This window comes from Emys orbicularis, chromosome 19, assembly GCF_028017835.1.
Source record: "Emys orbicularis isolate rEmyOrb1 chromosome 19, rEmyOrb1.hap1, whole genome shotgun sequence".
Taxonomy (NCBI): Eukaryota; Metazoa; Chordata; order Testudines; family Emydidae; genus Emys; species Emys orbicularis.
In genome coordinates this window covers 8,182,713-8,210,126 of record NC_088701.1, presented here as the reverse complement: position 1 = coordinate 8,210,126, position 27,414 = coordinate 8,182,713, and the positions used below count along the sequence as shown (strand labels likewise).

The window sequence follows — 27,414 nt, the reverse complement described above, 5'->3', positions numbered from 1 at the left end:
GTTTTCTGTTCCCTGAGTGACCAGAGCAGGGGCTGCTCCAGGCTAATAGACCACCTGACTCCAATTAACCTGCTAAGAGGTCAGGTGAGGCAGTTAAGCACCTGACTCTAATTAAGGCCCCTCTGATGCTATAAAAGGGCTCACTCCAGTCAAGCCAGGGGGAGCCGGGGAGCCAGAGGAGAGGAAGTGCGTGTGAGGAACTGGGAGCAAGAGGTGTGCAAGAAGCTGAGAGTGAGTAGGCATACTGCTGGAGGACTGAGAAGTACAAGCGTTATCAGACATCAGGAGGAAGGTCCGGTGGTGAGGACAAAGAAGGTGTTGGGAGGAGGCCACGGGGAAGTAGCCCAGGGAGTTGTAGGTGTCGTGCAACTGTACCAGGAGGCACTCTAAACAGCTGCAGTCCACAGGGCCCTGGGCTGGAACCCGGAGTAGAGGGCGGGCCCTGGTTTCCCCCCATACCTCCCAACTCCTGATCAAACACAGGAGGAATTGACCTGGACTATAGCTTCTACCAGAGGGGAAGGTCTCTGGACTGTTTCCTGACCCACAGGGTGAATCTGTGAAGCGAGCAAATCCGCCAATAAGTGCAGGACCCACCAAGGTAGAGGAGGAACTTTGGGCTGGTCCACACTGGGGCGGGGGATCGATCTAGGAAACGCAACTTCAGCTACGAGAATAGCGTAGCTGAAGTCGACGTTTCCTAGATCGAACTAAGTTTACTTACTGCGGGTCCACACGGCGCAGGCAAGCTCCCCCTTCGACAGCGCTTCCTCCTCTCGGCGAGCAGGAGTTCCGCAGTTGACGGGGGAGCGCTTCTGGGATCGATTTATCACGTCCAGATGGGACACGATAAATCGATCCCAGAAGATCGATCTCTACCCGCTGAATCGGGTGGGTAGTGTGGACCTAGCCTTTGTCACAAATATATATATATATATATATTTATTTTGTGTGGGTGCAGCCCACATAACACACACAGACCTGCATATGTGGCCCACAATGGTAAATAGGTTGAAGACCACTGGCTTAGTCCATTGAAAGCGCATCTGGCAGCAATACCGGCACTTCATCCCCCTGTTCAGGGAAAATCAGTCTTCTCCAGTGCTATGGTAATGAGATTCTTATGAGGGCTTCTTTGTCTATATCTTCCATTATGAGAGTCGGTTCCCTTGTCGGACCTAAACACAGTCCTGGCAACTCTGATGGGTCATCCATTGTAGCCCCTATTATCTTGTCCCTTTTTGCTCTTGTGTCAGAAAACCGCTTTCCTGTTAGCAATAAGATCAGCAAGGAGACTGTGAGAGTTGCAAGCTCCAATGGCAGAACCTCCTTGTATACAGTCCTCCAAAGACAAGGTAACTTTACAACCACACCCCACGTTTTTGTCTAAAGTGGTTTCTGTTTCATTGGAACCAGGTGATGTATTTACTGGAGTTTTTTACTAAACCGCATTCATCTCTGGAGGACCTGCATTTCCATATCTTAGATGTCAGGCAATATCTAGCCTTTTTATCTGGACAGATCTAAACTGGTTTGTGCCTCACTTCATTTGTTTGTGCCATATGCAGATTGCATGAAGGGTCAACTGGTCTCGTCACAGATCTCCAAATGGGTAACATCCTGCATTGACAGCACATGAAATAGCCTTGGCTACACTCCTCAGTGCGTGTAAGCTCATTGTACAAGGACGCAAGCATTGTCCAGAGTGTTCCTTAGTAATCTTTCCATATTGGACATTTCCAGGGCTGCTACGTGATCATTGATACATACATTCACGAACCATTACGCCATCACCACATCTTCCAGGGCAGAAGCAAGCTTTGGTAGAGCTGCCCTGCCATCCTTGTTTAGGTAGGCTCTGAGCCCCACCTCCAGGGGGGTGGTACTCCTTGTAATTCACCTAAGTGGAAAATAGAATACACAGCTGCATCTACTTGAAGAAGAAGAAATGGTTACTTACTGTACTTGTGGTTTTTCAAGATGTGATGCAGGTGTGTATTCTACGACCCACTGTCTGTCCACTTTGCGTCAGTCTCTCATGTCTGGGCATTCAATGAGGGATGGTTGGGGTGGTGCTGCCTCATATAGCCATGAGGCATGAGCACTGCCCCTCTACGGGTACTGCTAGGCAAATTTCTCCATCTCCAGTGCTCTGAGCACACATACACACCTAAGTGGAATACGCATCTGCGTCACATCTCAAAGAAACATGGTTACAGTAAGTCATAGTTTTTTCTACAGCCCTGGGTTCCCTAGTTGGCACCACATGGTCCCAGGCTGTGCAAGTCTGGGGATAACTTGATGTGTTGGAGAAGGACGTATGGTCACGTGATTAAGAAACTGGGTTAGATGCCATGGGATCTTATTTATATTCCATGGGTATTCTGTGTGATATAATGGCACATCTTTTCCTCTGTTTGGCATGGGCGGTCTAATAAGCAGAACAACTTGTGCAGTTTTGCTGTGGGGAGTTGTGCTCTCTTTCTTCTGTTGTATGTGATGCCATGTATTCCTGCTCTTCTTCCCCAGCTTTGCACAACGCTCTGCCTCAGCAGCCATCGAGACCCAGTAATCGAGCCGCAGCACTACCCCCTAAGCCTTCGCGTCCTCCAGCAGCGTCACCAGCCATAAGCCAGCAGCCCATGCTCCCCCAGCCGCCTTTGCCTCAGCCTCCCCAGGTCCTCCTGGAGGATGAGGAGCCTCCCACGCCTCATCACAGCCTGCCTCTGAGCACCAGCCAGATGCAGCTCTACCTTCAACAGCTGCAGAAAGTGCAGCCGCAGACTCCTCTCCTCCCTTCAGTGAAGGTCCAGTCGCAGCCTCAACCCCCCCTTCAGCCTCCTGCTCATCCCTCAGTGCAACAGCAGCAGCAGCAGAGGCCGATGCACATGCAGCCCATGCAGTTCCCTCCTCATATCCCTCCGCCTCAGCCAGCTCCACAGCAGCATCCACTCCCGCAGCCAGCTAAACCTCAGCAAGTCATCCAGCACCACCCGTCACCACGGCACCATAAGCCCGACCCCTACTCAACGGGTGAGTGCTGAAATTTCCCCTCGGAGTTCTTAACATCAGTGCAGCTAAAATTCGTAACAAATTAAGGGCGGTGGATGCCTGGTTGGAATATGATTGTTCCAAAATCTTCTGAGCTTTGCGAATACTGGTGGTGAGTTGGCATCGGGCTTAGAGCACAGACAGGTCATCAATTAACGTACTTAGTCTCGGAGGAATTCCTGGATAACTTGATAGCCTATTGAGGACTCTAAGCTTTTCTCCTGGGAGCTTAAATCCCAATCCATGGGGGAACCAACTGTTGTAGGGCTCAAAGTTAGGAAACAGATTCTAATTGGCAGTGCTGTGCCCTGTTAAGATTCATCCCGTCCCATTTCAGCCCAGAAGTCTAGCTGTCCTGAAATCAGGGTACAGTTGGCGAGCTCCATCTAGAAAAGGGGCTTGTTTGCTCCCTTTGGCAGGACATTTGGTTTGTGATATCATAGAAATAGCATAAATCACCACATCCCCAGGAGCAGATCAGGCTTCCTGATTCTGTTTGGATTTAAAGTTCTCGTGCTGTTGGCAGGCGTGTTGTGAAGTTCCCCATGAAAGGATTGAAAGTGCATGACTGCCAGCGTAGTATCCGGTAAAAGGAGATAAACTGAAGTTAAGGAGGATGGCTGTTAAGTATTGTTTACTAGCCAAGCACTTTAAGTTGTCCCCTTGAGTAGTTTATTAGAAGTTAAAATACAAATAGTTAGAATCTGGTGACAGTCAAACTCTGGAAAGAGCCAGCATCTCCAGAATGGCCAAGCTAGCAGTACAACACTAAACATAGACATGTATGCTAGCCCCCAGCACGTGAGCAGATGGCAAGCACCCTTCCCAAAGTGCTTTCCCTGCCGTAATGACAGCCCTTCAGGAGTATGCTCCCGTGGAGGCACAGCTGAAAAGGACATAAAGTGCCTATGACTGCGTGAGTGGTTCTACCCAGCTTGGGCGAGTGGAAGTCTCAAGCGAAGTGCTCAGACTGGTCCCTGAGACATAGACAGGGCCTTGTCCCTCCTAGCTATGGGCATGTTTTAAACCCTTGTAAGATTATTTGAGCTGATAATGGTGTAGCCTAGTCTCCCTCATAGTGCCCTTGATCAAGAATATTTTCTCTACAATCTCTAACAAGCTTTGTTATAGGATAATAGTGTACAGAAAGAAGGGTATTCATTTTTTGTGTGAAGGACAAATATATTTTTCTCTGTCTTAAATATTTAGCATGAATTCTTTTTGCTTCTCCTTACCTTTGTGTTGTTTTAGATATGTTATGTAATGAGCCCTGGCTGTTGGGTGGAGTGCTATTTTTTCCTCCTATGCTAAACATTGAACTGTGTGTAGGAGAAATAAGAGGAATGTGTCAGTGGCCTTCAGCCATCATACTTTGAGCTGTGACCTTCTCAGATGTCAATGGGTTGAGCAGGATTTCGATGGGAGAGGAGAGGCCTCCAAGAAAAACCCAGGCATTGCAAAAAGTGTTACAGGTCATTTAGCGATTCAGGAGGTGGTTCTCTTTAGCACCAGGCTGGTGCCCCCAGCAGGGTGCTGCTGGAGTCCTGTCTTTCCAATTAAATGTAAAACTGAGGCTCACTTTGGTTCATTAAAGATCTCTAGTTAGGGGTGTTTGTCCATGGTGCCTTGGTTAAATTCTAATTGGAATTACTACATCCTGCCTCTTTCAATGCCCCCACCCACCCTCTCTTCTCTCCCCCCCTCCACCTGTAGTTTCAAATGAATGCAGGATTCTTCCATTCCTGCCATAAATCATCATATAGGATTTCTGTGAGCTGTTACAAGCCAGGGAGATATAACAATAGAGGGCAGACAAGTGAAATTCAGTTGCCCCCCACCCATAAGACAATCTGCTGAGCACCTCTCTAGTGCCTTAGTTTGTTGGCTGAGTCCAACCAGAGCTTGAAAAAGGAAAGCTCACTTCCCTTATAAATTTCAGTGAACAGCAAATGAAATGGATGTCCCCAGGTGCTCCCTCAGTTCTCTGTGCCCTAAAGTGCATGTGTGATTCCTGAACAGAGGTCTTGAGAGAGACTGGGGGCATAGAAATGTAAGGGGAGAGTTTTAAAATAGTAAATGTTCAGTGATTCTCAAATGTTCAGTGATTCAGTGGAAGAAATTGCACAGGGGAGCTTACAAATTCTTTAAAATATGAATGTGTTTTGGATGGAGTTTTTCCATTCCTCAGAATGAAGTCCATAGGCTTCATGGCCAAATCCAAAGGGCAATCCAACAAAATCCTTTTCACTTGCCACTGCCCAGTCACCTACAGCCCTTGTGCATTGTGAATGTGCCTGTGACAACCATGGCACTGGCCTGACACCGGACAGTAAGAAGGCTGGTGGGAGGTTCCCCCTATCTGAATACCACTCCATGCAAGTCTGGCAGGCTTATGGAGAACAATAAATAGATGCAATTAAGTGTATGGCTGTTTGTGTGCTGATCTGAGTGACAGAGTCCTAAAGTTGCTTCTAAATTAGTGCATGCTGTGTAGCAGTGCAGCCCATGTGACACCTGGAAGTACTGAGGGGTAGGACTAGACTACAGAAACTGCCAAACTGGTGTAGAGTCTTCCTGTATTTGTAAGGTGTGCCTGGGTTAAACTCAACCTGCGTGCTGCTCGATCTGACTCAAGGACGAGTTCTCACCTTGGTTAATGTTTGGATAAGCGATAGTGATGACAGGTTAACTGACTGGTGCTGAATTGTTCCAGGTCACTTGAGGGAAGCGCCTTCCCCTCTCATGATGCATTCCCCACAGATGCCCCAGTTCCAGGGTCTGGGCCACCAGTCACCACCTCAGCAAAATATCCAGCCGAAAAAACAGGTAAAGGAAGGCATAGCCTGAATGTGGGGTCCCAAAGGGCCTGCTCTCAAAGCACAGGGTTCCCAACCTGTGTGGGTAGCTTGGGCACATGCTCACAATGGTGCACACTCCATGAGCATGCATTAGAGGCTAGGCCAGCCCCATTGTGGGACCCTCGTGGTGGATTGTTCAGGATGTTACTGGCTCTGTGGATGTGGGATGGACTTACATCAAGGAAGGTGTTTGGATAGTGACTGACCCATCTCAATGTGCTAACATGGCAGGAGCTGAGAGCACCCTCTGTCGTACAATCCCAGCCCATGGCGGCAAAGGAAGAGAAGATGCATTCACCAGTCATCCGAAACGAAACATTCAGCCCCACGTTGCGACAGGAACCTCCCAAGCACCCAGAGAGCATCAAACCCCCTGCACATATCCAGCAAAGTGAGTTGGAGCCCCTGCGCTGTTAGTGTTGAAATGTGTATTTTGGGTGTAACATGGGCTAGTCTGTTTCCCTTTGAAGGCTGAGATGGAGAAATGGACTGCTCATCATGGTGAAAGCCTGAGAGTCTACACCTCAGTCTATTGGCCTTCCCCCGACAGTGGGGAAGGAAGGGACAGGATCACTCCCTAAATGCTCTAGGAAACTCAGACACCCTGGCAGCCTGCAGGAATGGTCTTTTGCCCTTACTGTGGTGTGTGTGTGTTTCAGGAACAGAAATGAAACCAATGGAGGGTGGGCGGCCTGTAATCAGACCCCCTGAGCAGAATGTGCCGCCACCTGGAGTACAGGACAAAGACAGACAAAAACAGGAACTGAAAACACCCGTCGCCCCTAAAAAGGTAACAGTTCACCACACCTGGATGCAGTCAGTTTGGGGGAAGGGGGGGTTGTTTAGTGGCCTGGTCTGACCTGCCTACCCTCCAGCATTTGGTCTATATTCTTTGTGCGAATGGGGCACAGGAACTCTAAGCTACTAGGAGAGGCTGAACTCAGTGTAAAGCTCTTAAAAATTCTAGGCCAAAGTTGGCCCTTCCCTAACGGTTTGATCTACTCAGCTAGGTCCCCCATCCTCTTCTGCTTAGGACACAGGTTGGGGTGCCTCGAAGTGGACTTGGCCTCATGTCTTATCCCAGATTGAGCAGACCTGTCCCTTCACGCCAGGGTGAGGCTCACCAGAGTAAACTAGTTTTAGTGCTCTCTCTCTTCCTGATGCTGTGCCCTGCAATGGTTTCTGAGCTATGGGGATTAGTACTCAATATTCTGGATGCAAAATAAAATACCAGCTGAATAGCAGCAAAAGTCAAAGCTCACTCGCAGTGTGATCTACTGCTAGGTCACTTAAAGACATAAAGGAAAAGGTGGAAAGTCCTTTAACTGTACTGAACAAATAGACACTGGTGCGCAGTCCTGCACTGGGCCATGGGAGATGTGCCTGGTGTCTGATTACTTGGGGAATATGCATGGGTCCATTCCTGGGCCTTGTTCTTCACATCATATGGGAAGGGTGTTCATGTTTCCCTCTCACCACTGGTAACCATTTCAGTTGCCTGAGTTAACGAAATATGCTGTTTGTTTTGGGTGCAGAAAATGGATGCAGTGGATGCATCCTACTACCAGCAGGGGGCTGTCCTGGCCGCTTGCAAGGGTAGAGCAACTCTGTGTGCCATAGAGCCAGTAAGCACAGAGCTATTCTAAAATACACCGAGACACAGTAGGTGAGGTAATAGCTTTTATTGAACCAGCTTCTGTTGGTGGAAGGTACAAGCATTTAAGCTTCACAGAGCTCTTTTCAGGTCTGGAGAAGGAAATCAGACTTCTTCCTTCCCCAGACATGGAGAAGAGCTCTGTGAAGCTTGAAAGCTTGTACCTTCCACCAGCAGAAGTTGGTCCAATAAAATATATTACCTCTCATATGCTGGGGCCAACCTGGCTATAACAAGACTTAAAATACCGTTAATTAGGCACATCTGGTCACAGCTTGGGGTCTGGGGAAACAAACATGAGGCTCAGTGGGCAACAGCTTTCACCTTTGAGCCTCTGTGTCCCCATTTCTAAAATGATGAGATGATACCTGCCCTGCCCATTGCAGGGGGAAAGGTTGTTTGTGAAGTGTTTTGAGACGTTGAGCTCTGGGTGCACCAGTGCTGTGAGATACAGTTTATTCGGGTGCAATGGCTGCTTGGGAGCTAAAGAATGACATTGCCATCAGTGTATCTTAGCTCATATTTATATGGGTGCTGGAATATTCTTGGAGTCCCACTTCAAGGATCAATCCCTATAGTAATTAGTTCAGCTTCCCCTGAGTATGCAAGTGTCTGGGGGGTGGGGGGGCACCATTAGCCTCACTGCTTCATGTAGGTTTGGGCTCAATTTTTGAATGTGAAAGTGATTGTACAAGAGAGTTTGGCCTGGCTGAGAGCTGTAAGGACTGATGGCTTCTATCTGCAGATCAGGAACAGCCTGGGCACAGCAGGGCAAGCATCTCCCACCTGTGTCGCTGGGATGCAGAGGGGACTCCCTATGCGTGGGAAGGGAGCTCAGTCTCTGTGACCCATTCAGCCCTACACTTCTGACCACAAATGGCAGGCACAGATGTGGTGGTTTTGACAATACGGGAACCAGGAGCTGTAAAATGAGACTACCAACTCATTTCGTACATGCCACTGTGAACAGCTTTCAGATGGTAATATCACCTTCTTCAAGTAATGGTCCCTATTTGTGTTCCACTGAGGGGTTAAGCCATGCGCACCATGTGCCCCGAGTTGGAGAATTTGAAAGTAGTGTCTGTTGGTCCTTTCATGCGCCCTGGATCATCTTGTGCTTCATCCAAGGTGTTAAAGGGAGGGGCTGACCAACCGCATCTCCAGTTCTTCTCACTGCCGCATGGTTCAGGTCGGAACTTTCAGTGTCCTCCTCTCTGGTGCATCTTTAATTAAGATAGTTGTACATAGTTTTACCCAGTTTTATGGTAGTTTATTACAGTTTTTATTGCAGTTTTAGCATTTAGTTAAGATAAGATTGGGGCTTGTTTTTTTCCTTCATCCAACACACCACCCAGTACCCGTGTGCAGGTACTGGACTATGCCCAGAATTCTGGGCTTCAAACTCTGCGCCTCCTGCACGTGCTTCTTCTCCATCAGTGATGAACCCAATACTGTCTCTACTGCTTGGGGGAAGCTCACATCACATCCAGGTGCAGTATTTGCCAATCCTTTCCCAGCCACACCAAAAAAGACCAGATCCTCCGCTTCCAAAAGCACCACATGGAGCTTGCCATGAGGCCTCACTCGGATCCAGGCAGAGAAACTCCCCCTGTGTATCAGCCTGAATCAGCGAGGAACGCACACCTCCCATTACCACATCCAAAGCCAGTACCGGCAGAACCACCCCCACAAACCCTGTGGCGGGGTCTAACTGGGAGGTAAGGAAGCATACCCATACGCATGGTACTAAGTCTTCCTCAAAGCCAAAGAAAGTGGACGCTCCTTCCATGAGTTCGAGCCATGGGGATGGAACTCTCACTAAGTCCCATAGGCATGAGAAGAAGTCCCACAAGCAATGGAATCTGGTACTTCCAAGCACCTGTCCAACAGTACCATCATCACCAACCCTCCACAAGACATGGAATCCTCCTGTTCTGGGAAAGTCCATGCCACCGGCACTGATACGAGCCCAGGGAAAGGGTGCCTGTGACACCGGGGAGATCTGGAATTGTACCTGAACCCCAGGACATGTTCGCCTTGCCGGACCAAAAGTCACCCCAGCCAGCCAGCCCTTCCACCTTTAGAGAGAGGATTTCTTCACCTCAGGATATGTCCCCACTACAGGTCCTCTCACCATCTGCTCCGATGGTCTACACCCTTCCGCCGGTTCGGACGGTACCACCATTTGAACCAGTCTGCCTTCTCTTCCTCTGAAGAATCGGAACCAGGAGAGGAACCAGCTATGTCCTATCACCCCTACGTGTCTTCACAGAGACTGCTACATCCATGGCAGCATCCACCATTTCAACGGCCTCAGAGCCATTGGTACCGTGGGGGCCACCACAACCTTCCTCAGATCTGGCCTATTGGCTATACTGGGGACCTGGTCCCAATACCCTCCCCCCCCCCCCCTGGAACCAGCCTGGTCCACGGGACATTTTTCCTGCCTCCTGCTTAAAGGCTCCTTCGAGCAGACTCTCAGATCTGTTGGCAGAGGAGGAACACCTCCGTCTGGTCCCCGCGGTGCTGCAAGAATTGGTACGTTTTCCCTCTTCGTCTCCAGATGAAGCAGTGACTGCAGCATCCCCTTCGCCTCTGGATGACTTCAGGCAATTTCAAGGAACTGTTGCAGAGATTCTCAAGGGAACTCCAGTTTCCGCTGGAAGAAATCTAGGACCCCGGGACCAGCCACAATTGCACTTCCTATTACTGAAGCTGTTCTGGAGCCTGCCAGGACCATGTGGCACACCCCTCCCACATGTATGGCTACCCCAGAGGGGCCAAAAAGCATTACGTTCTTGCTAAGGGGTCTGAGACCCCTCCCCCCCCCCTTTTTTTTTTTTTTTTTGCATTCTCCTCCAAACACCCTAGTTGTCCAGGCAACGACTGCACAAGCCAAGCAACAGCACCTTCAATCTACGCCTGATGATAAGGAGGGCAAACATTTGGTCCTTTTGGGACGCAAGGTGTTTTCCTTAGCCAGCCTTCAATTCTGTATTGTGAACTCTCAGGCATTACTAGTCAAGTGCGACTTCCTGAATTACAGCAAGTTCCAGGAATTTACTGATAGCCTGCCACAACACGATTGGGCTCACTTTCAGACACTTATTGAGGAAGGGAAGCTGATAGCCAGAATAGCCCTCCAGTCGGGGGTAGATGCAGCAGATACCTCTTGCAGGGCCATGGCTACCGCCATAGTTATGCGTAGAATGTCTTGGCTCCATTCCTTTGGTTTCTTCTTCGAGTGCTTGCTCATGTGTATTCCACAGTAGGTGTGCGTGCTCGCCACGTGCACCGGTGCCGGAAGTTTTTCCCTCAGCAGTACCCGTAGGGGGAGCGCTGCTGCGACCCCTGGAGTGGCACCTCTGTAGCGCACTATAAAGGGAGCTGTGTGCTCCCCCCACCCTCAGTTCCTTCTTGCCGCCAGTGACGGTGCATCGGAACTACTTGCTCCAGCTTTGCTGCAGCTCGTCCCAGAGCTCGTTTCGTCGTTGTTAGTAGCTGTGTGTATTAGTTCAATAAAGTTTCAGCTTAGTTAGTTAGTGTTCGGGCCGGGGCATGCTCCGGGCCCCAGGGTTTAGATCGTGCGAGACTTGCAGGTGTTGGATGCCTAGAAGTGACCCGCACACCGACTGTCTCCGCTGCTTGGGCGAATCTCACATCAGCGACCGCTGTAAAATCTGCAGCTCCTTTAAACCCAGAACTCAAAAAGAGAGAGACATTAGACTTCGGGCCCTTCTCATGGAGTCAGCACTGGCCCCAACCCTGGTGCACCGAGCAGAATCGGCACCGGGCACTTCGTCTTCGGTGCGCCGCGATCTCCCGGCACCTTCCGATGGCCGGCACCGCTCCCCGTCCAAGAAGCAGAGAAAGGCCCTGTCCTCTCAAAGGCGTTGAGAGAGAGCAAGGGGTGAGGCTAGACCCACGTCAGGCAGCCCCAGTTCCCCCCCCCCCCCCCCCCCCCCGGGCTCTAGAGCTCCGACTCAGGTTGAGCGGAGCAGCCCGGTTGTGTCGACTCAGTTGCCGCCGCTGGGCTCTCGACAGTCGACACCGACCCAATGCCAATCCCGGTCAGGGGATCGCTCTCGGGCCCGCTCGCCGCTCAGTGTCCTGTCAGGACAGTCTCCAGCCTCCACTTTCGTCGCCCAACAGGTTGTCTGGTTGGGTGCTGTCTGAGCGAAGTTCCAGGCACTGCTCCACGCCGAGTACAGAGTATCGGCAGGACGGGCAGACGCCGTAGACGCTCCTATTCTCGGAGGACCTACCGAAGCCGCTCCCAGCATGGGCGTCGTCGCCGGTCTCGCTCCAGCTCTCTCACATCGAGGCACCGTGCCCACGGCTCCTGGCGGGGATCGCCAGCTCCGCGTCGTCGCAGATCCAGGCGTCAAAGCGTCTCGAGGAGTAGCAGCTCGAGGCGGCACCGTTTGTCGACATCGGAGTCCCGGTCCCATGGCAGACGTTGCTCTCGGTATCACCGCTCGTACCGCTCCCACGGCACCGATAGGTCGTTGGTAACCCCGACCTCGGCCTACAGGCAGCGCCCTACGACTCAGCCGGGCCAACCTGACTAGCTGGTGCCGCTGGTGCCGCACCACAGTCAATGGCAAGGGCCCCTGTGGCAAGGCCAGTGGTGCCAGTGGACCCCTGGCCCCCTGTGCACGCCCAGAAAGGCCCTCGGTCAATAGCTGGGGCATCGGAGGCCCCTTCAGCCGCACTATCCAGACCCCCGAGGGATAGATCGGTGGATCATGGATCCTCGGCACCGCACGAGGAGTCCGACCAAGGGGTGGATCCCGTGGCACCGGCCAACGTGCAGAGCCCCGTACCGGCCCCCTCCCCTGCACCAGATGACAAAATTGCAGCCCCACCCCCCCTCCGCACCGCAGGAGGACTTCAGGGCTCATCAGGAGCTACTAAAGCAAGTTGCATCCTGTCTCCAACTCCAAGCTGAGGAGATGGAGGGACCCTCAGACTCACTGTTTAACGTGCTCTCATCCTCGGTACCAGGCAGAGTGGCCCTCCTGCTGCACGAAGGGGTGGCTAATATCTCCAATGCCCTCTGGCCAACGCTGGCCTCCCTCGTCCCAATATCGAAAAAGGCAGAGCGCAAATACTTCGTGCCCACGAAAGGGCACGAATACCTTTATACCCACCCAGCCCCCAACTCCCTAGTGGTGGAGTCCGTAAATCATAGGGAAAGACGGGGTCAACCAGGACCCACACCCAAAAATAAAGACTCTAAAAGACTTGACTCGTTTGGCAGGAAGCTTTATTCGTCGGCCAGTTTCCAGCTCCGGGTGGCCAACCACCAGGCCCTCCTCAGTTTATATGAGTTTAACTTGTGGGGGTCACGGCCGAAATCCGAGCCCTCCCTTCCAGAGCGCGAACGGAAGGATTTTAAGGCACTGGTGGAGGAGGGCGCCGCCGCCGCGAAGGCTGCTCTGCAGGCGGCGTCGGGTGCAGCTGACACGGCTGCTCGGTCCATGGCCTCGGCCGTGTCCATGCGCAGGGCATCGTGGCTACTGCTGTCTGGGCTCTCCGCGGAGGCTCTTCGCAGAACAAACAGACGTGAGGCTCTAGGGCACGAAGGACTCACGTACTACCCTTCAAACCCTTGGGCTCTACGTCCCACCCCAGGACAAGCCTAAGACGCAAGCCTCCGTCCCTGCGCCCCAGCCGAGATACGAGCCCGCCTACAAGAGATCCAAGACCCAAAAGAGGCGACCTCAGAGGCAGTCTCGCTCTGCCCCGCAGCTTCGGCCCTCCAGGGGCAAGCAGCAGGGCAAGAGGCGGTTTTGACTGGTTGCAGGAGGGTACCCCGGTGACCCCCGAGAGGACCCTCCTACCAATAAAGTTTGCCTTCAGCAACCGCTTGTGTGCATTCCTTATGGAATGGTCCCGAATAACATCGGACCGATGGGTCCTCAACACCATTTCCCAGGGTTACATGCCCTCCCACCCCCCTCCCTCGGACGGCAAGGGGGATCCGTCGCATTTACCCCGCTACAGCAGGAAGTGGGTCGGCTCCTCAGCTTGGGAGCTGTGGAGAAGGTTCCGGGGGAGTTCCGGGGGAAAGGGTTTTACTCCCGTTACTTCCTGATCCCCAAGGCGAAAGGGGGGCTCAGGCCCATCCTGGATCTGCGAGACCTCAATCAGTTCATGGCAAAATGCCAGTTCTGCATCGTGTCTCTGGCATGTATCATACCCACTCTGGACCCTGGCGATTGGTATGCGGCCCTGGATCTTCAGGACGCATACTTCCATATCCATATATTCGAGGGGCACAGACGCTTCCTCCATTTCCTAGTGGGACAGGACCACTACCAATTTACGGTCCTCCCGTTTGGCCTGTCCACCGCGCCCAGGGTATTCACAAAGTATATGGCGGTAGTGGCGGCCTACCTCAGTCGCCGAGGGGTACAGATATTCCCCTATTCGACGACTGGCTGCTCAAGGGCAGCTTGCAGTCCCAGGTACAGAACCACGTGGACCTGCTCTTGGCTACGTGTGCCAACCTAGGCCTCCTAATAAACGAGGCCAAGTCAACATTGGTTCCGGTGCAGCGCATAGAATTCATAGGCACTCTCCTGGATGCCTCCAAGGCCACAGCCTCCCTTCCCCTGGACAGGTTCCAGACCCTGAAGGGACTTATAGCCTCAGTCACGGAGTTCCCCGTCACCACAGCCAGGGCATGCCTGCAGCTCCTGGGCCACATGGCGGCGTGCACGTACGTGGTCCGCCACGCCAGGCTTCGGATGAGGCCACTCCAACTCTGGTTGGCCTCAGAGTTCTCCCAGGCCTGGGACAAACTGGACAAGATCCTCTCGGTATTGACAGAACCGCCATTGCCACAGGTTCTGTTCCAGAGGGGGCGTGGGGAGGAACGCGATCTCAGATGCCTTTCTCCTGTCATGGTCGGGTCAACTCCTTTACGCCTTTCCCCTATTTCCCCTCATTGGCAAGGTACTGGAGAAAGTGAAAACGGACAAGGCGCGCGTCCTCCTGATCGCCCCAGCTTGGTCCCAGCAACATTGGTACAGGACCCTCCTGGGCTTGCTCGTGGCCCCTCCGCGGCCATTGCCGCTCCGCCCGGACCTACTCGACCAGGGCCACTGCCTCCACCCCAATCTGGCCACCCTCCATTTGACAGCGTGGCTGATCATTGGCTAGATGCGGAGGAGAGAAGGTGTTCGGAAGGGGTCAGGCGTGTCCTCCTCGAAAGTAGAAAGCCATCTACGCGCCGAGCCTACCTGACGAAGTGGTCCAGGTTCTCCAGGTGGGCGGGCGAGCAGGGTACTTCCCCAATGTCTGCCCCGCTCCAACTTATCCTTGAGTACCTTCTTCACCTTAGAACTCAAGGCCTCGCCCCTTCCTCCGTCAGGGTGCACCTGGCGGCTATTTCGGCGTTCCATCTGCCGGTCCAGGGCTGCTCCGTTTTCTCCCATGCCATGACTGGGCGTTTCCTCAAAGGGCTAGATCGGTCCTTTCCTTATGCTAGAACCCCTGTCCCTCAGTGGGATCTAAATTTAGTGTTATCCCGCCTCACGGGGCCCCCGTTCGAACCCCTGGCCACATGCTCATGGTCTCACCTTTCATGAAAGGTGAGGCCTTCCTCGGGGCCATCACGTCAGCCTGGCGGGTCTCGGAGCTTGGGGCCCTGACCTGCGACCCCCCCTTACACAGTCTTTCACAAGGACAAGATTCAGCTCCGCCCACACCCGGCATTCCTCCCTAAGGTAGTCTCCGCTTTTCCCATGGGCCAGGACATCTTCCTGCCTATCCTCTGCCCCAAACCTCATGCCTCTAACGAGGAACGTCGCCTCCATACGCTCGATGTGCACAGAGTCTGGATCAGACTAGCTCTTCGCAACGCTTTGTTGCTTCAGTCGAGCGCATGAGGGGTCAACTGATCTCCATCCAGAGGCTTTCCCGGTGGATTACATCATGCATCCACACATGCTACGACCTAGCAGGGGTTCCCGCACCACCTATCATAAGGGCTCACTCGACAAGGGTTCAGGCCTCGGCGGCGGCCTTTGTAGCCCATGTCCCTATCCAGGACATCAGTAGAGGCGCTACCTGGTCCTCAGTACACACGTTCACATCGCACTATGCGATCATCTCCCACACCAGGGATGACGCTGTTTTCGGTAGAGCTGTGCTTCAGCCAGGGAATCTGAACTCCTACCCACCTCCATCAGACATAGCTTGCAATCAGCTACTGTGGAATACACATGAGCAAGCACTTGAAGAAGAAAGGACAGTTACCTGTTCCGTAACTGGCATTCTTCGCGATGTGTTGCTCATGTCTGTTCCACATCCCGCCCTCCTTCCCCTCTGTTGGAGTTGGTCCGGCAAGAAGGAACTGAGGGTGGGGGGAGCACGCGGCTCCCCTTATAGCGCTATAGAGGCGCCACTCCAGGGGTCGCAGCAGCGCTCCCCCTACGGGTACTTCTGAGGGAAAAACTTTCGGCACCGGTGCACGTGGCGAGCACGCACACCTACTGTGGAATAGACATGAGCAACACATCTCGAACGCCAGTTACGGAACAGGTAACTGTCCTTTCCCGAGGGAGGTACAGAACACTGTTGAAGACCTCGCTTTTGGTGAATCCCATCCTTTTAACCAAAAGACAGATAAATCGCTGCATTCCCTCAAGGACTCCAGAGCCACCCTTCGCTCACTGGGCATCTATGTTCCTGCCCCCAAGCTCAAATTCCACCAGTGCTATAGGTCCCCACAATTTTGCCTTCAAAGACCCCCTGAGCCTCCAAGGAAGCATCAAAAGACTCAGCTATCTTGCCCCCTCCTGGGCCTCCTTTGCATGCTTCAACATCACAGCTACAACCTCCAACCAAGAAGTATTTCTGAGGCGAGCCCCAGAGCTGCCAACAACTATGCCTGCAACCTCACAACCACACTCCCCCCCGTTGGGGGTCATTTAGCACTCTTTTCCCACAGTTGGAGTGTGATGATAATAGACAAATGGGTGTTGAACATCATCCACCAGGGCTATGTGATCGAGTTCATCGAATTACCTCCTCCGAGACCCCCCTCCCTGTCCCTCTTCAGGACCGCCCTCACAACAGCATTCTCACCCAAATGGTGAACTCCTTATTACAACAGGGAGCAGTAGAACACACACACACAGAATACCAGGGAACAGGGTTTTACACAACTTACTTCTTGATACCCAAGAAGAAAGGCAGGTGGAGACCAATCCTCAATCTCCGACATCTGTTGGTACATTCACAAGCTCAAGTTTTATATGGTCATGCTGGCAGCGATTATCCTATCCATAGAAAAGGGCATGTGGTTTACGGTTCTCGATATGAAAGTTGCTTATTTTCACATTGATATCTATCCGTCCCACAGACATTTCCTGAGATTCATAGTGGGCACCCACTATTTCCAGTACAGGGTGCTCCCCTTCAGAATAGCCACCACTCCGAGTCTTCGCCAAAGTTTTTTCCATCTTTGCGGCCTATGTCAGACATTAGATTGGCTTCTAATTGCACGATCCAGGCAAGAAGCAACCTCCATGTTGCTCAACTTCCTTTCATCCCTTGTGTAATCAGGCGTGGACTCACCCCTGCGGTGCCTCCTACTGATCGTCTCGGGAATTAGCTCACCAGCATCCGGATCGCCCTCTGCAGGCCTGGTGTCCCACCTGTTGTTGGCCCCCGTATCCCTCCCGGACCCCAGTGCCCTTGGCTTGGGTGCTGCCCCCCTGGCAGTACCCCAGTCTCTCTCTCTGGGTCTCCCCACCCCCTATCCCAATGTCGCCTCAGTCATGGCTACTGCCAGTCACCATCTAGCCCCCGCGCCCTGGGGCAGACTGCAGTCTATCAGCCAACCATCACAGGCAACAAAGGGTTTGGACTGTCTGCCTTTACCCACCCTCAGGTTGCCCCTCTGCAACCCCAATACCTATATGGGCCTAGGACCAGGCCCTGCAGCCTGGGGAGTTGCTGGCCTAGGGCTTCCCAGCCCCCAAGGCCTTTCCCCAGCCCTGCCTCACTCTAGGTCCCCGGGTGAGCTCCCTGCAGCCAGGCCTGTCTCTCTCTGCAGTCAGAGGGAGACTCTTCAGCTCTGGCTACCCTGGCCGCCTTATAAGGCTGAGTGGCTCAGTTTGGGGCGTGGCCCCAGCTGCAGCCACTTCCCCAATCAGCCGGGGTTTTGCTCCTTTACACAGCCCCAGCCCTCTGCAGGGCTTTTCCAACCCCTTCAGGGCTGGAGCGGGCGTTCACCCCGCTACACCTTGGAGTCCACATCAATGTCGAGAAATCCAATCCTAGACCCCACACAGTCTCTGGACTTCACAGGAGCTATCATCAGTTCGGACACAGTACGGGCCTGCTTACTGAAAGACAGGTTCTAGACAGTTAGTGACGCCATAACTCACATCATGAGCAATCATTATGTACCAGCCAGGACTTGCCTGTCCCTCCTGGGCCATGTGGCTTTTGTGTACATGTGTGATCCATTTGCACAACTCCACCTTTGCTGCTTTGAAACGTGGCTCCAGTACGTTTACTCACCAAATCATCACTCCCTGGATTTCATGCTGTCATCCCTCCGATGGTGGTCAGAGCCACGTCATATATGCGTGCGGGTTCCCTTCCTTCCCTCCTACCAGACAAGATGATCATCACCAATGCATCCCCGATAGGCTGAAGAGCCCACATGGATGAGCACAGGCCACATGGTCTCCCCGAGAATCCAGGATGTACATAAATATCCTGGAACTCTGAGCTGTAAGAAAGGCATGCCAATCTTTTCTTCTGTTTATTCACTCCCATCATGGTGTCCTCATGTCAGACAACACTACTGCCGTTTCCTATATCAACAAACAGGAACATGATGGGCCGCTCTATGCACAATCTCTGCAATTGGTTCATCAATCACCAGATTCTCTTGTCTGCAGGCTGTCATCCAGGGACACAGAATGTAGTCTCGCACTGGATCAGCAGACGTTTTGCAATTCCCACGAGAGGGAACTTCACAATTCAGTAGTACACAATTCAGTAGTACACAGCATCTTCACCTGATGGAGGACCCTGACCAGAAACCTATTCACATCACAAACTAACAGCAAATGTACCACATACTGCTCCAGAGGAGGCCTCGGTCACCACTCTCCGGGTGATGCTCTCCTGCTCCCTTGGTCAGACCAAATCAACTACGCCTTCCCTCCTGCCTCAGGTACTGCACAAGATCTAACAAGACAGCGCAATGGTCATTCTGATCGCACCCTGTTGGCCCACGCAATTCCAGTTTCCCAATCTCCTCCACATGTCATTCTGCCCACAACTTCCCCGATCTCCTGACCCAGTACAACAGCGAGATCAGGCATCCCAATCCACATGCGCTCCACCTCAGAACATGGTATTTGGATGGCCATTTGCTTTAGCCTCCACGTGCTCTCCTGCTGTGCAAGACATCCTCTCCAGCAGCAGGAAGGACTCCACTAGGCAATGTTACCGAGCCAAATGGAAACGTTTCTCATCTTGGGTCTAACAAAAAGTACTTCTGCCTGAACTGATGGGGATCCCCCTGATCCTGGATTATGTTCTGTCCTTGAAGTCATCAGGTTTTGTCTCAACTCTTTGAGAGTCCACCTGGCAGTGATTAGCGCGTTCTACTGTCCAGTGGAAGGTTGCACTGTCTTTACACAACCACTAGGTTTTGGAAAGGCCTCATCACAACCTCTCCCATCCAAACGATCACACCCCAATGGTTACCTGAATCTAGTTCTCTCCATGCTAACGAAACCACACTTTGAACTGTTACCATCGTGCTCTGTCCCTCCTTTCCATGAAAGTTGCTTTCCTTGTTGCTATCACTTCTGCGAGAAGGGTTGGTGAACTTGAAGCTATGATAGAGGACCCGCCTTTTATAGTGTTAGAGAAGGATCATTTCCCTACATCTACACCCCAGCTTTTTACCAAAGGTGGTCTCCCAGTTTCACATCAATCAATCTATTCACTTACCTATTTTCTTCCTGAAACCACACGCATCTGCAGAGGAACATCAACTCCATTCCCTCAATGTCTGACGAGCTCTGGCCTGTTGCTTGCAGAGAACAAAACCAATCAGGAACTCCCCTAGGCTTTATATGTTGCAGTAGCAGAAAGACTCAGGGGGCGAGCCATCTCCACCTAGAGGATCTCTAAATGGATTTCGGGTTGCATTTCACTCTGCTACCAACTGTCAGGCCTACCTATCCCCACAGGGGTGCAGGCTAACTCCACGAGAGCTCAGGCTTTGACCATGGACTCCCTTCAGTTAGGGACAATGTAGAGTGGCCACGGGGAGTTCTTACACACCTTTGCAGCACACTGTCTTAGTGCAGGACTCAGTGGCAGATGCCTCCTTTGGATGGCAGTTATCCACACAACCATTCCTTCTTCATCCTTGCACCCTCTTCCAACTTAGGTACTGCTTGTTAATCACCACCAGTGGAATAGTAGGGATCATCACTCGAAGAAGAGGTGGTTACTTGCATGTAATTGGAGGTTCTTTGAGATGCGTGGTCCCTATGTGTATTCCACTTCCTGCCCTCCTTCCTCTCTGCTACGCATCTGTCTGATTCGTGTTGGAGAAGGAACTGGCGACACGGTCCGGTTCGACTCACCCTTTATCACCTCGGCTGGAAGCACAAGGTGAACCAGGGCGCATGCATGGACCAATGCACACTACTTTCAAAAGCTCTGATTGCAGGCGCATGGTTCGCGTGCGTAACCCCTCAGTGGAATACAAATATGGACCACACATCTCGAAGAACCTCCAGTTATAGGTAAGTAACCTCCTCTTTCAGTAACTATCAGTCTGTGCTGTATTGAAACAGGTCACAAGTGCTGAAGGTTCCCTTCAGCAAATGATTTTGGGGGAGTTCTGTGGCCTCTTACTGTGACTCTCTGAACTTAACCATAATGCCTAGCACTAAGGTTCATGCCAGACTCATCATGCGTCTGTGTGCTGTTAACGTTAGCTGGGAGGCTTTGTCTGCTAGCTATGGCCCAGTTCAACACTAATGCTGCCTTCTTGACTTCACAGGATCTGAAAATAAAGAACATGGGCTCGTGGGCAAGCTTGGTCCAGAAACCCCTCACGACTCCATCCTCCACTGCAAAGTCCTCCAGCGATAGCTTTGAGCATTTCAAGAGGGCAGCGCGGGAGAAGGAGGAGCGGGAGAAGGCACTCAAAGCTCAGGCAGAACAGGTGGAAAAGGAGAAGGAGCGGCTCAGGCGGGAGCAGGAAAGGATGAGGTGAGAGGCCTACACATCTGTATTTCATTGCTCCTAAAGCTTGTCTCCCCAGGGTACCGAGGTGCTGTGAATGGGGTTATGTCCCCATTGGGGACAGTCACTTCTGCTTTTTGCTTCACTTGTCAGCTTGGTGCCTTGGAGCCACTGCTGATTCTTTGGGAAAAGACAGGTTTTTCAGCATGATCAACCAGAAGACAGTGAGGGTAAAGCTGTCTCCACTGCCCTTTTGAGGGGTATACCAGACATGGCCCTGTTGTCCAGGCCACCTTTTCTCTAGCTCCCTTGGGTTGTACCTGGGCTCTGTTAGCCTAGACGCGTGGCAGCACTTACATGCTGCAGTGCAGGAACTCTGAACATAATCAGTGTGTGTAATATAGCCACCGCTTCCGTGGTGGGCTCACGAGGAGGTGGGCTCCTTGCCCACGCAGGAGCCAGTGCAAGTTGTAGAGTTCCAGCATCATACTCTGTTCACAGGTCATACCACTGAGGTATCTGGGTGTGCCAGCTGGATAACAGCTGCGGTTTCCTCCTTCTCAAGCTGACTAACTGTACTGTTAAGCAAGAAGCAACATGAGCAAGAATCTCTTGATGCGCTAAGCACTTCCCATTCCACAGTGTGGGTGTCGCGAAATGGGTGGCTTGACTATGCAACAAACTCCACAGGGAGAAACCCCTTAGCTGCCCATTCTCCAACTGGGATCCCCAGGGAGCACTTGCTGGGGGAGATGGCTGGACACATGGTGCTGGCTGCTCTTCCTCGTTTCCAGTTGCTACCTGGCATTAAAAATGTAATACATTGAGTCCTTTCCTGAGAGACTTCACTATGTCAGTGATTGCTGGAGTTCCCACAGGAAGGTTATAGGATCACAGAGGGGAGGCATCCATGAGACACGCTAAGGTGCCACAAGTACTCCTGTTCTTTTTGCTGATACAGACTAACACGGCTGCTACTCTGAAATCTAAGATACGGGTCACACTAGGAACAAGTTTGAAACAGCCAAATCTGAGACCTCCCTTCCCACTCTAGAATGGTGTTTCCTCAAATAGTCCTTCATCACAGCAATGATGAACCAGCCCATGGGTGGAAGAAGGACCCAGCAGTACCCCCATAGAGCTGTTTAAGAAACTTCTATGCCTTATGGGTTTGCACAAAGCGCCCCACCATTCTAATGACACTTTTGGGTCTTGGCAGGAGTCGTGATGATGAGGATGCCCTGGAGCAAGCTCGCAGAGTTCAGGAAGAAGTCCGAAGACGCCAGGAGCAGCAGCAGCAGCAGCAGCAGCAGGTGTCAGCTGCAGCCTCTGCGCCCCAAGCACAGAGCTCTCAGCCACAGTCCTCTCAGTCTATGCTGGATCAGCAGAGAGAGATGGCCAGAAAACGGGAGCAGGAGCGAAGGCGCAGAGAGGCGGTGAGTGGGGGGGGAGGGGGAGATATTGGGCACTCTGATGGGGGGCAATTTGAGGCAGATGTTCAGGCAGTGAGCTGAGTGACAGAGCATCACTGCAGTTTAATTGATAGTCCTAGAGCACGCTGGGTTTATCGGCCAGGGGTTACAAGCAGGCCAGAGTGCTTTTGCTGGGATGCTGATCCCTTGGTGAACTGAGTGAAGACTCCCAACTTGAACAGATTGGCAGACAACTGTGCCAGGAGACTTAGGTCCACTTTTATAGGGCAAAAGTACTAGATTATACCAGTAAAAAGTTTAGGTAGCCCAGCAAAATCCCTGGCCCCTAATGCCACCCATTGAGTCAAGTGCAGCATCCCTGCAATGTGCTCCTGTGAGCATCAATCCTGCAGCCTTTGTAATTCTCCTATCTCCTCTCCCCCTTCAGATGGCAGCTACTATCGACATGAATTTCCAGAGCGATTTGTTGGCAATATTCGAAGAGAATCTTTTCTAATAGCGCCTGGTTTTCTTCTCCTGACTCTTTAATTTCCCGGCGAATCTTTGACTCTCCATAGTGTTAATGGCGGCTGGGAGGGGGAGCATTCCTGCAGCCCTTCTGCATGTCTGACCATTGCAGATCTTTCAGTCGAGGCCTCCGAAGGATCAGCAGAGTCTGCCTTACAGTTTGACTTTTGCCCCCCCTCACACACTGAAGAAAGACCGACCAAGACAAGCCAACTACGTACTAGGTTTGATTGGACATGCAGCTGCTGGGAAGGGTGCCCTGATCACTCGACATTCTCTATGCCAAACGTATTCACAGTATATCCAGGACTTCATGTTCTTCACACCTTTTCTATCCATAAAGGTTCTAAGTTACAGAATGTCTATGAATAAACAGTGCTGTGTCATGACAGCAAGAGATGCTCTTCACTGAGAGGCTGCCTATGGGAGTATCCTGGCAAGAATGGGAGACCTGGGGTCCAGCTGGGAAAATACACAAGCTGTGTCTGGTCCTTTCATCACTGGCTTTGCCTTTAACTTAACTTCCCACAAGCCTTTAGCTGGGAGCCATTCTCTGTAAGTGTTCGCTTGTGAAAAAGGGAATAGTACAGTGGAGGTGTCAAGTGTAACTGGCCATTTGAGTGAGGTTTTTGTTTTAGCATTGTGTGGAGGTCCGGGAATTGGAGCTAGACTACCAACCAAAGTCAGTTTCTTTCAGTCTGTTTTTTTCCTCCAGGCAGTTTGTTACTGCTCAGCTCTTGACTGGGTATTAATTGTCTCTTTGTTATAGAGTGGAGTGGAGAAACCAGTAACACCAGGGGAAGCTACCACCCTGTCACTAGTGTTTGACTGTGGCTGTATTGTATAGTGACTATAGTTGGCATATATTTGTTTGAGGGTTTTGGTGAGCCACCAAACTCGGTGTAAAAACACTGCTTATATTTTGCTCAGTTTCAAACTTTTAGTCTATATTTTTAACTGTAAAACCAGAAAGCTGCATTTTGGGTTTTTTTAAATGTCATAAAATATGATTAAAAAAAAAAAAGTTTTTATACCTAAAAGACGTGGCTGAGAGGAGGGCAAGTGGAGGCGGCAGTTTTGGAAAGGCTCCTTCCACCACCTATCAAATCTCACTCACTGGCAGCGGGCGCTTTCCCATGCGCCTTCAGTGTGTGCGCTTTTAATTCTATTCTATGAACTGTTAAAACGTTATGTGCCATAAATACCCACTATACAGTACAATACTGGTGTGTCAGTATGGGGTGAGCACTGGAGTAATTGATTGGTTTTACTTAAATACAGTGAATATGCATTTGGTCTGTACTGATCATGGAATAAACTCATCTCTTTTTTTTTAAAAGATGGTGTCGTACTGACATTTCTTTGAATCCTATTTGTGATTAAGTTGTTTAAAGGGGTGAGGATTGTTGAGGAAAGGTTGTCCCTATCTCCTGACTGTGCTCTAGGGGAAAGGAAGGAGTTCTCACGCTCCTGTCCCCATCCTGGGGGGAAGCTTGTCCTAGGTAGCCAGTGTGCATTTTCCCTCCTAAATGAGGGCTAGGAGAGCTGCCATGCTAAAGCAACACAATCCTGGACAAGGTGTAGTGAGGCTGAACTGGTGTGAAGGCTTCATCCTGCTGTTGGCCCCCCTCTCTCACCCAGAGGGCGCATCAGGACCCCAAGCACTGACACCCACAGCGTCTCAGACAACCAGCGCAGTCCCTTCCCAGTTTCTGAGATTGTGATGCAGACGTAGCTGACACTATGTAAAGCAAGCACAAGAGCCTGCCTAACTCCAGAGGTGGTGATTGTCCCACTGAGCAAGAGCTGGGATTCTCCAAGCCTTGGCCAAGCTATTCATTTTGAGAGCTGATGGCTTCCATTGATACTTGCTTTCTGAGGTTTGAATGTGGGGGTTGGATGATGGGGTGGGAGGGCCTTCTCTTCACATTCCAGACCTAGTTCAGTGTGAGAACTGGGTGCAGCTATCCCTGGGAAGATCCAGTCAGGACAGGGGACAGATTATTCGGCACTAGTATGGATAAACTCCACTTTGCTATTGTCTCAGTGACCAAGCAAGCGTTGAAATAGCAGCCTCAGGTTGTAGGGTTTGACTGTCTGCCATAAGCTGACTTCAGTGTTTTCTAAGCTACTTTCTTGTCATCCCTTAGAGCTCTCTGCTGCCAGTGGGGAGGGGAATAAGTTTAAAAGAAATCAGCCTGTTAAGTTTCTCTTAGCTAACATGATCGACCTAGTGATGTGTGAGCCAGCTGAGGCTTGGGGTAGTGGGGAGGCTGCAAGAAAGTCTAGAAATCCATCCCATAAACCTGCCCAAGTCCATCCCCTACCCCCCACTCTAATGAAACAACACTCAGTCAAACCTGACAGGCTCCTCCCGATCGAAACTTGTACTGACCAAGAGAATGGTCAGGACATTCAAGTCCCTCATCTCTGTAGCTCTTAATCTCTGGCCTCCCCACTGTGCTATCCATAGTCACAGGCAAGACCAGAGAAGCAGAGTGCAGGATTTGTCTGGTGATGGCATGAGGAATAGTTCTTGATTCTATCTAATTATCATAGGGAGCTTATTAACTGCATCAGGTGAGGATCTGTCTGTGCTTGGGAATGTAGAACCCCACTTTTCTGTTGGCTATTTCAGGAAATCATCCCAGTGAACTGCCTGTCTCATTAGAGCCCCTTGGTGTGTCTACTGGAAAAGTCCTGATTTCCTTTGTCTGGGAGAACCTGCACCAGGGAACTTCATTAGCAGCTGATCCTGCTGCTGTTGCAAAGAGAAACCCAAGAGAGCAGCATCCCTGTTCTCCTTGCTTGGCAGAGCCCAGGCCAGACCAGGGACTGGCTGCAGCTTAGCCTCCGAGCTCAGTGGGTTTGTTTAGATGAGATGTGCCAGTGTGGATCAACAAGTGGTGGCTGCCCTTAACTTTAAAATACAACTGCAGTCTGAACGGTCCCAGTATCCTGTGCTTATGCTAGTGGCCTGGCCAAGATCATTGCATGCTGGGACTTGTAGTATTCTTGTGAGCCAAGGCCCCCCACCCATGATGATAATGGACACAACTGGCATCATTTTATGCAAATTAGGAGCCACCCTTATGTTGCTGGCAAATGGTTGATGGGGCCTCAGGTTGGGCAAAGTGTGGGCAGGCTCTCTTGGCTTGGGCAGATTCTCTGTGCTGTGCCGAGCAGGGGAATAGGGGATATGCTTGATTTTACTCTGATCCCCAAGAATTGGCAGGAGCAAAACCTCATGGCACTGTAGGGCATGGAAGAGAGGTAGGGAACGTGCCATTCCCATGTCCCGAGGGCTAGTAACAGTCACTTCTTACAGTCCTTTCCCAAGGCTTCAGCTGCATCCTCTGCAGAACAGGCCTGGGTCACAGTCTGTAAATTGCCTCTGGATTTCAATCTTTTTTTGGTTGTGCATAGTGGGGGAAATCTGAACCTTTGGCTTCTCCTCTAACCTCTTCCAACGATGTCTCTTGAACCTCACGCAGAACCATGGGGTGAGCTGCTTCCATCTCTCACCCTTCTTGGGCAGTATTCCTCTTTCCACGCTCTCTCCTCTTCTTATGAAAGCACTTTGGGTGATCATCTCCTCCCTCCTTTAATTTTAAGCTCAGGGTTTCCGGGTATTTTTAAGTGCACATCCGCTGTAAGAGTGACCACACACACACTCATCGCAATTGTACATAAAATCCACCACATTGCAAACAAGAAAACAAACCAATTGGAAGTGCTGGAACTTCTAAGAGAGCACCCTAGGTTGTAAAATAAAGAAAACAAATATTATATAATTTATATGTATGCAAAGAACAAACCCCCCTGTATCTAGTCAATAGCGATATTAGTCCTTTTTTTAATGTTCAGCCCTTTTTTGCATTTGAAATTTGCCAAACCTTTATCGTCAGTAGTTAATAATTCAGAGTAGCGGTAGCATTTTTTAGACTGGTGGGTTAATCCAGTAGTCTGTTTTTTTCCCTTTCTTGCTCACCTCTGTATTGTTTGCAAATATCTGGAAACGTTTACAGGTTGCACCTACATACTCTGTAACTTTAAATATTTTTTTAAGTTGTACTCTTCTTGTTCTATTCTGTGCATTTTTTTTGTTTGTTTTTTACACGTCGCCGAATGATGACCATAACGTGGTATCTTTAGCTGGAGAAATGATTCCTTCAGGTTTTTTTCTGCCAAAGGTGGTTGTGGTTTTTTTTGTTTTGGTTTGGTTTTTTTTTGCTATTCTCATGTTTTTTTCCCTGTTTTACTGTGTGTGTTTATAATTGGGTTGTAATTCAGATGATACACTATTTAATTTTCCCCCACCCCATCCCCTTGTGTATGATTTAACAGTTATGGACATTAGAATGCATCTTCTTGCTATAGAAGTCTAGTCTAAATGATGTAATCCTGGTTATTTTCTCCTCCTCTTTAATCCTGTACAAAAGAATAAGAGAAACGTACAATCCCACTGTACTTTTTGCACGGAACGCTTGGCAAATAATTCTGTCAGTGAATTTGAGACTTGTATTAAACACTTTAGACATTTGTAGAAGGGAATTCATAGAGTTTTCACTTATATACTAAAGGTTTTTTTGTGCGGTTCTCATTGCAAAAATAAACATTTGTACTGAATATAAAGCTAAAACTACTTTGTCTGAAATTTTATCTG

At 50.8% G+C, this 27,414-nt stretch overlaps 1 protein-coding gene across 5 annotated transcripts in view; it reads left to right on the top strand.

Annotated features, from left to right (window-relative positions):
• The window catches only part of LOC135892048 (bromodomain-containing protein 4-like), a 200,912-nt gene extending 177,029 nt beyond the window's left edge, over nt 1-23,883 (top strand). For 4 of the 5 annotated variants that reach the window (XM_065419741.1, XM_065419740.1, XM_065419739.1 and 1 more), the window contains 7 exons: nt 2,530-3,033; nt 5,765-5,877; nt 6,141-6,300; nt 6,569-6,699; nt 20,624-20,835; nt 22,028-22,244; nt 22,669-23,883. In XM_065419741.1, the coding sequence (XP_065275813.1) occupies nt 2,530-3,033; nt 5,765-5,877; nt 6,141-6,300; nt 6,569-6,699; nt 20,624-20,835; nt 22,028-22,244; nt 22,669-22,737 (1,406 nt within the window). In that variant the 3' untranslated portion in view covers nt 22,738-23,883. The remainder of the gene's footprint in view (nt 1-2,529; nt 3,034-5,764; nt 5,878-6,140; nt 6,301-6,568; nt 6,700-20,623; nt 20,836-22,027; nt 22,245-22,668) is intronic. The other variant, XM_065419742.1, reaches the window with a different exon arrangement.
• Nucleotides 23,884-27,414: the final 3,531 nt, after the last annotated feature.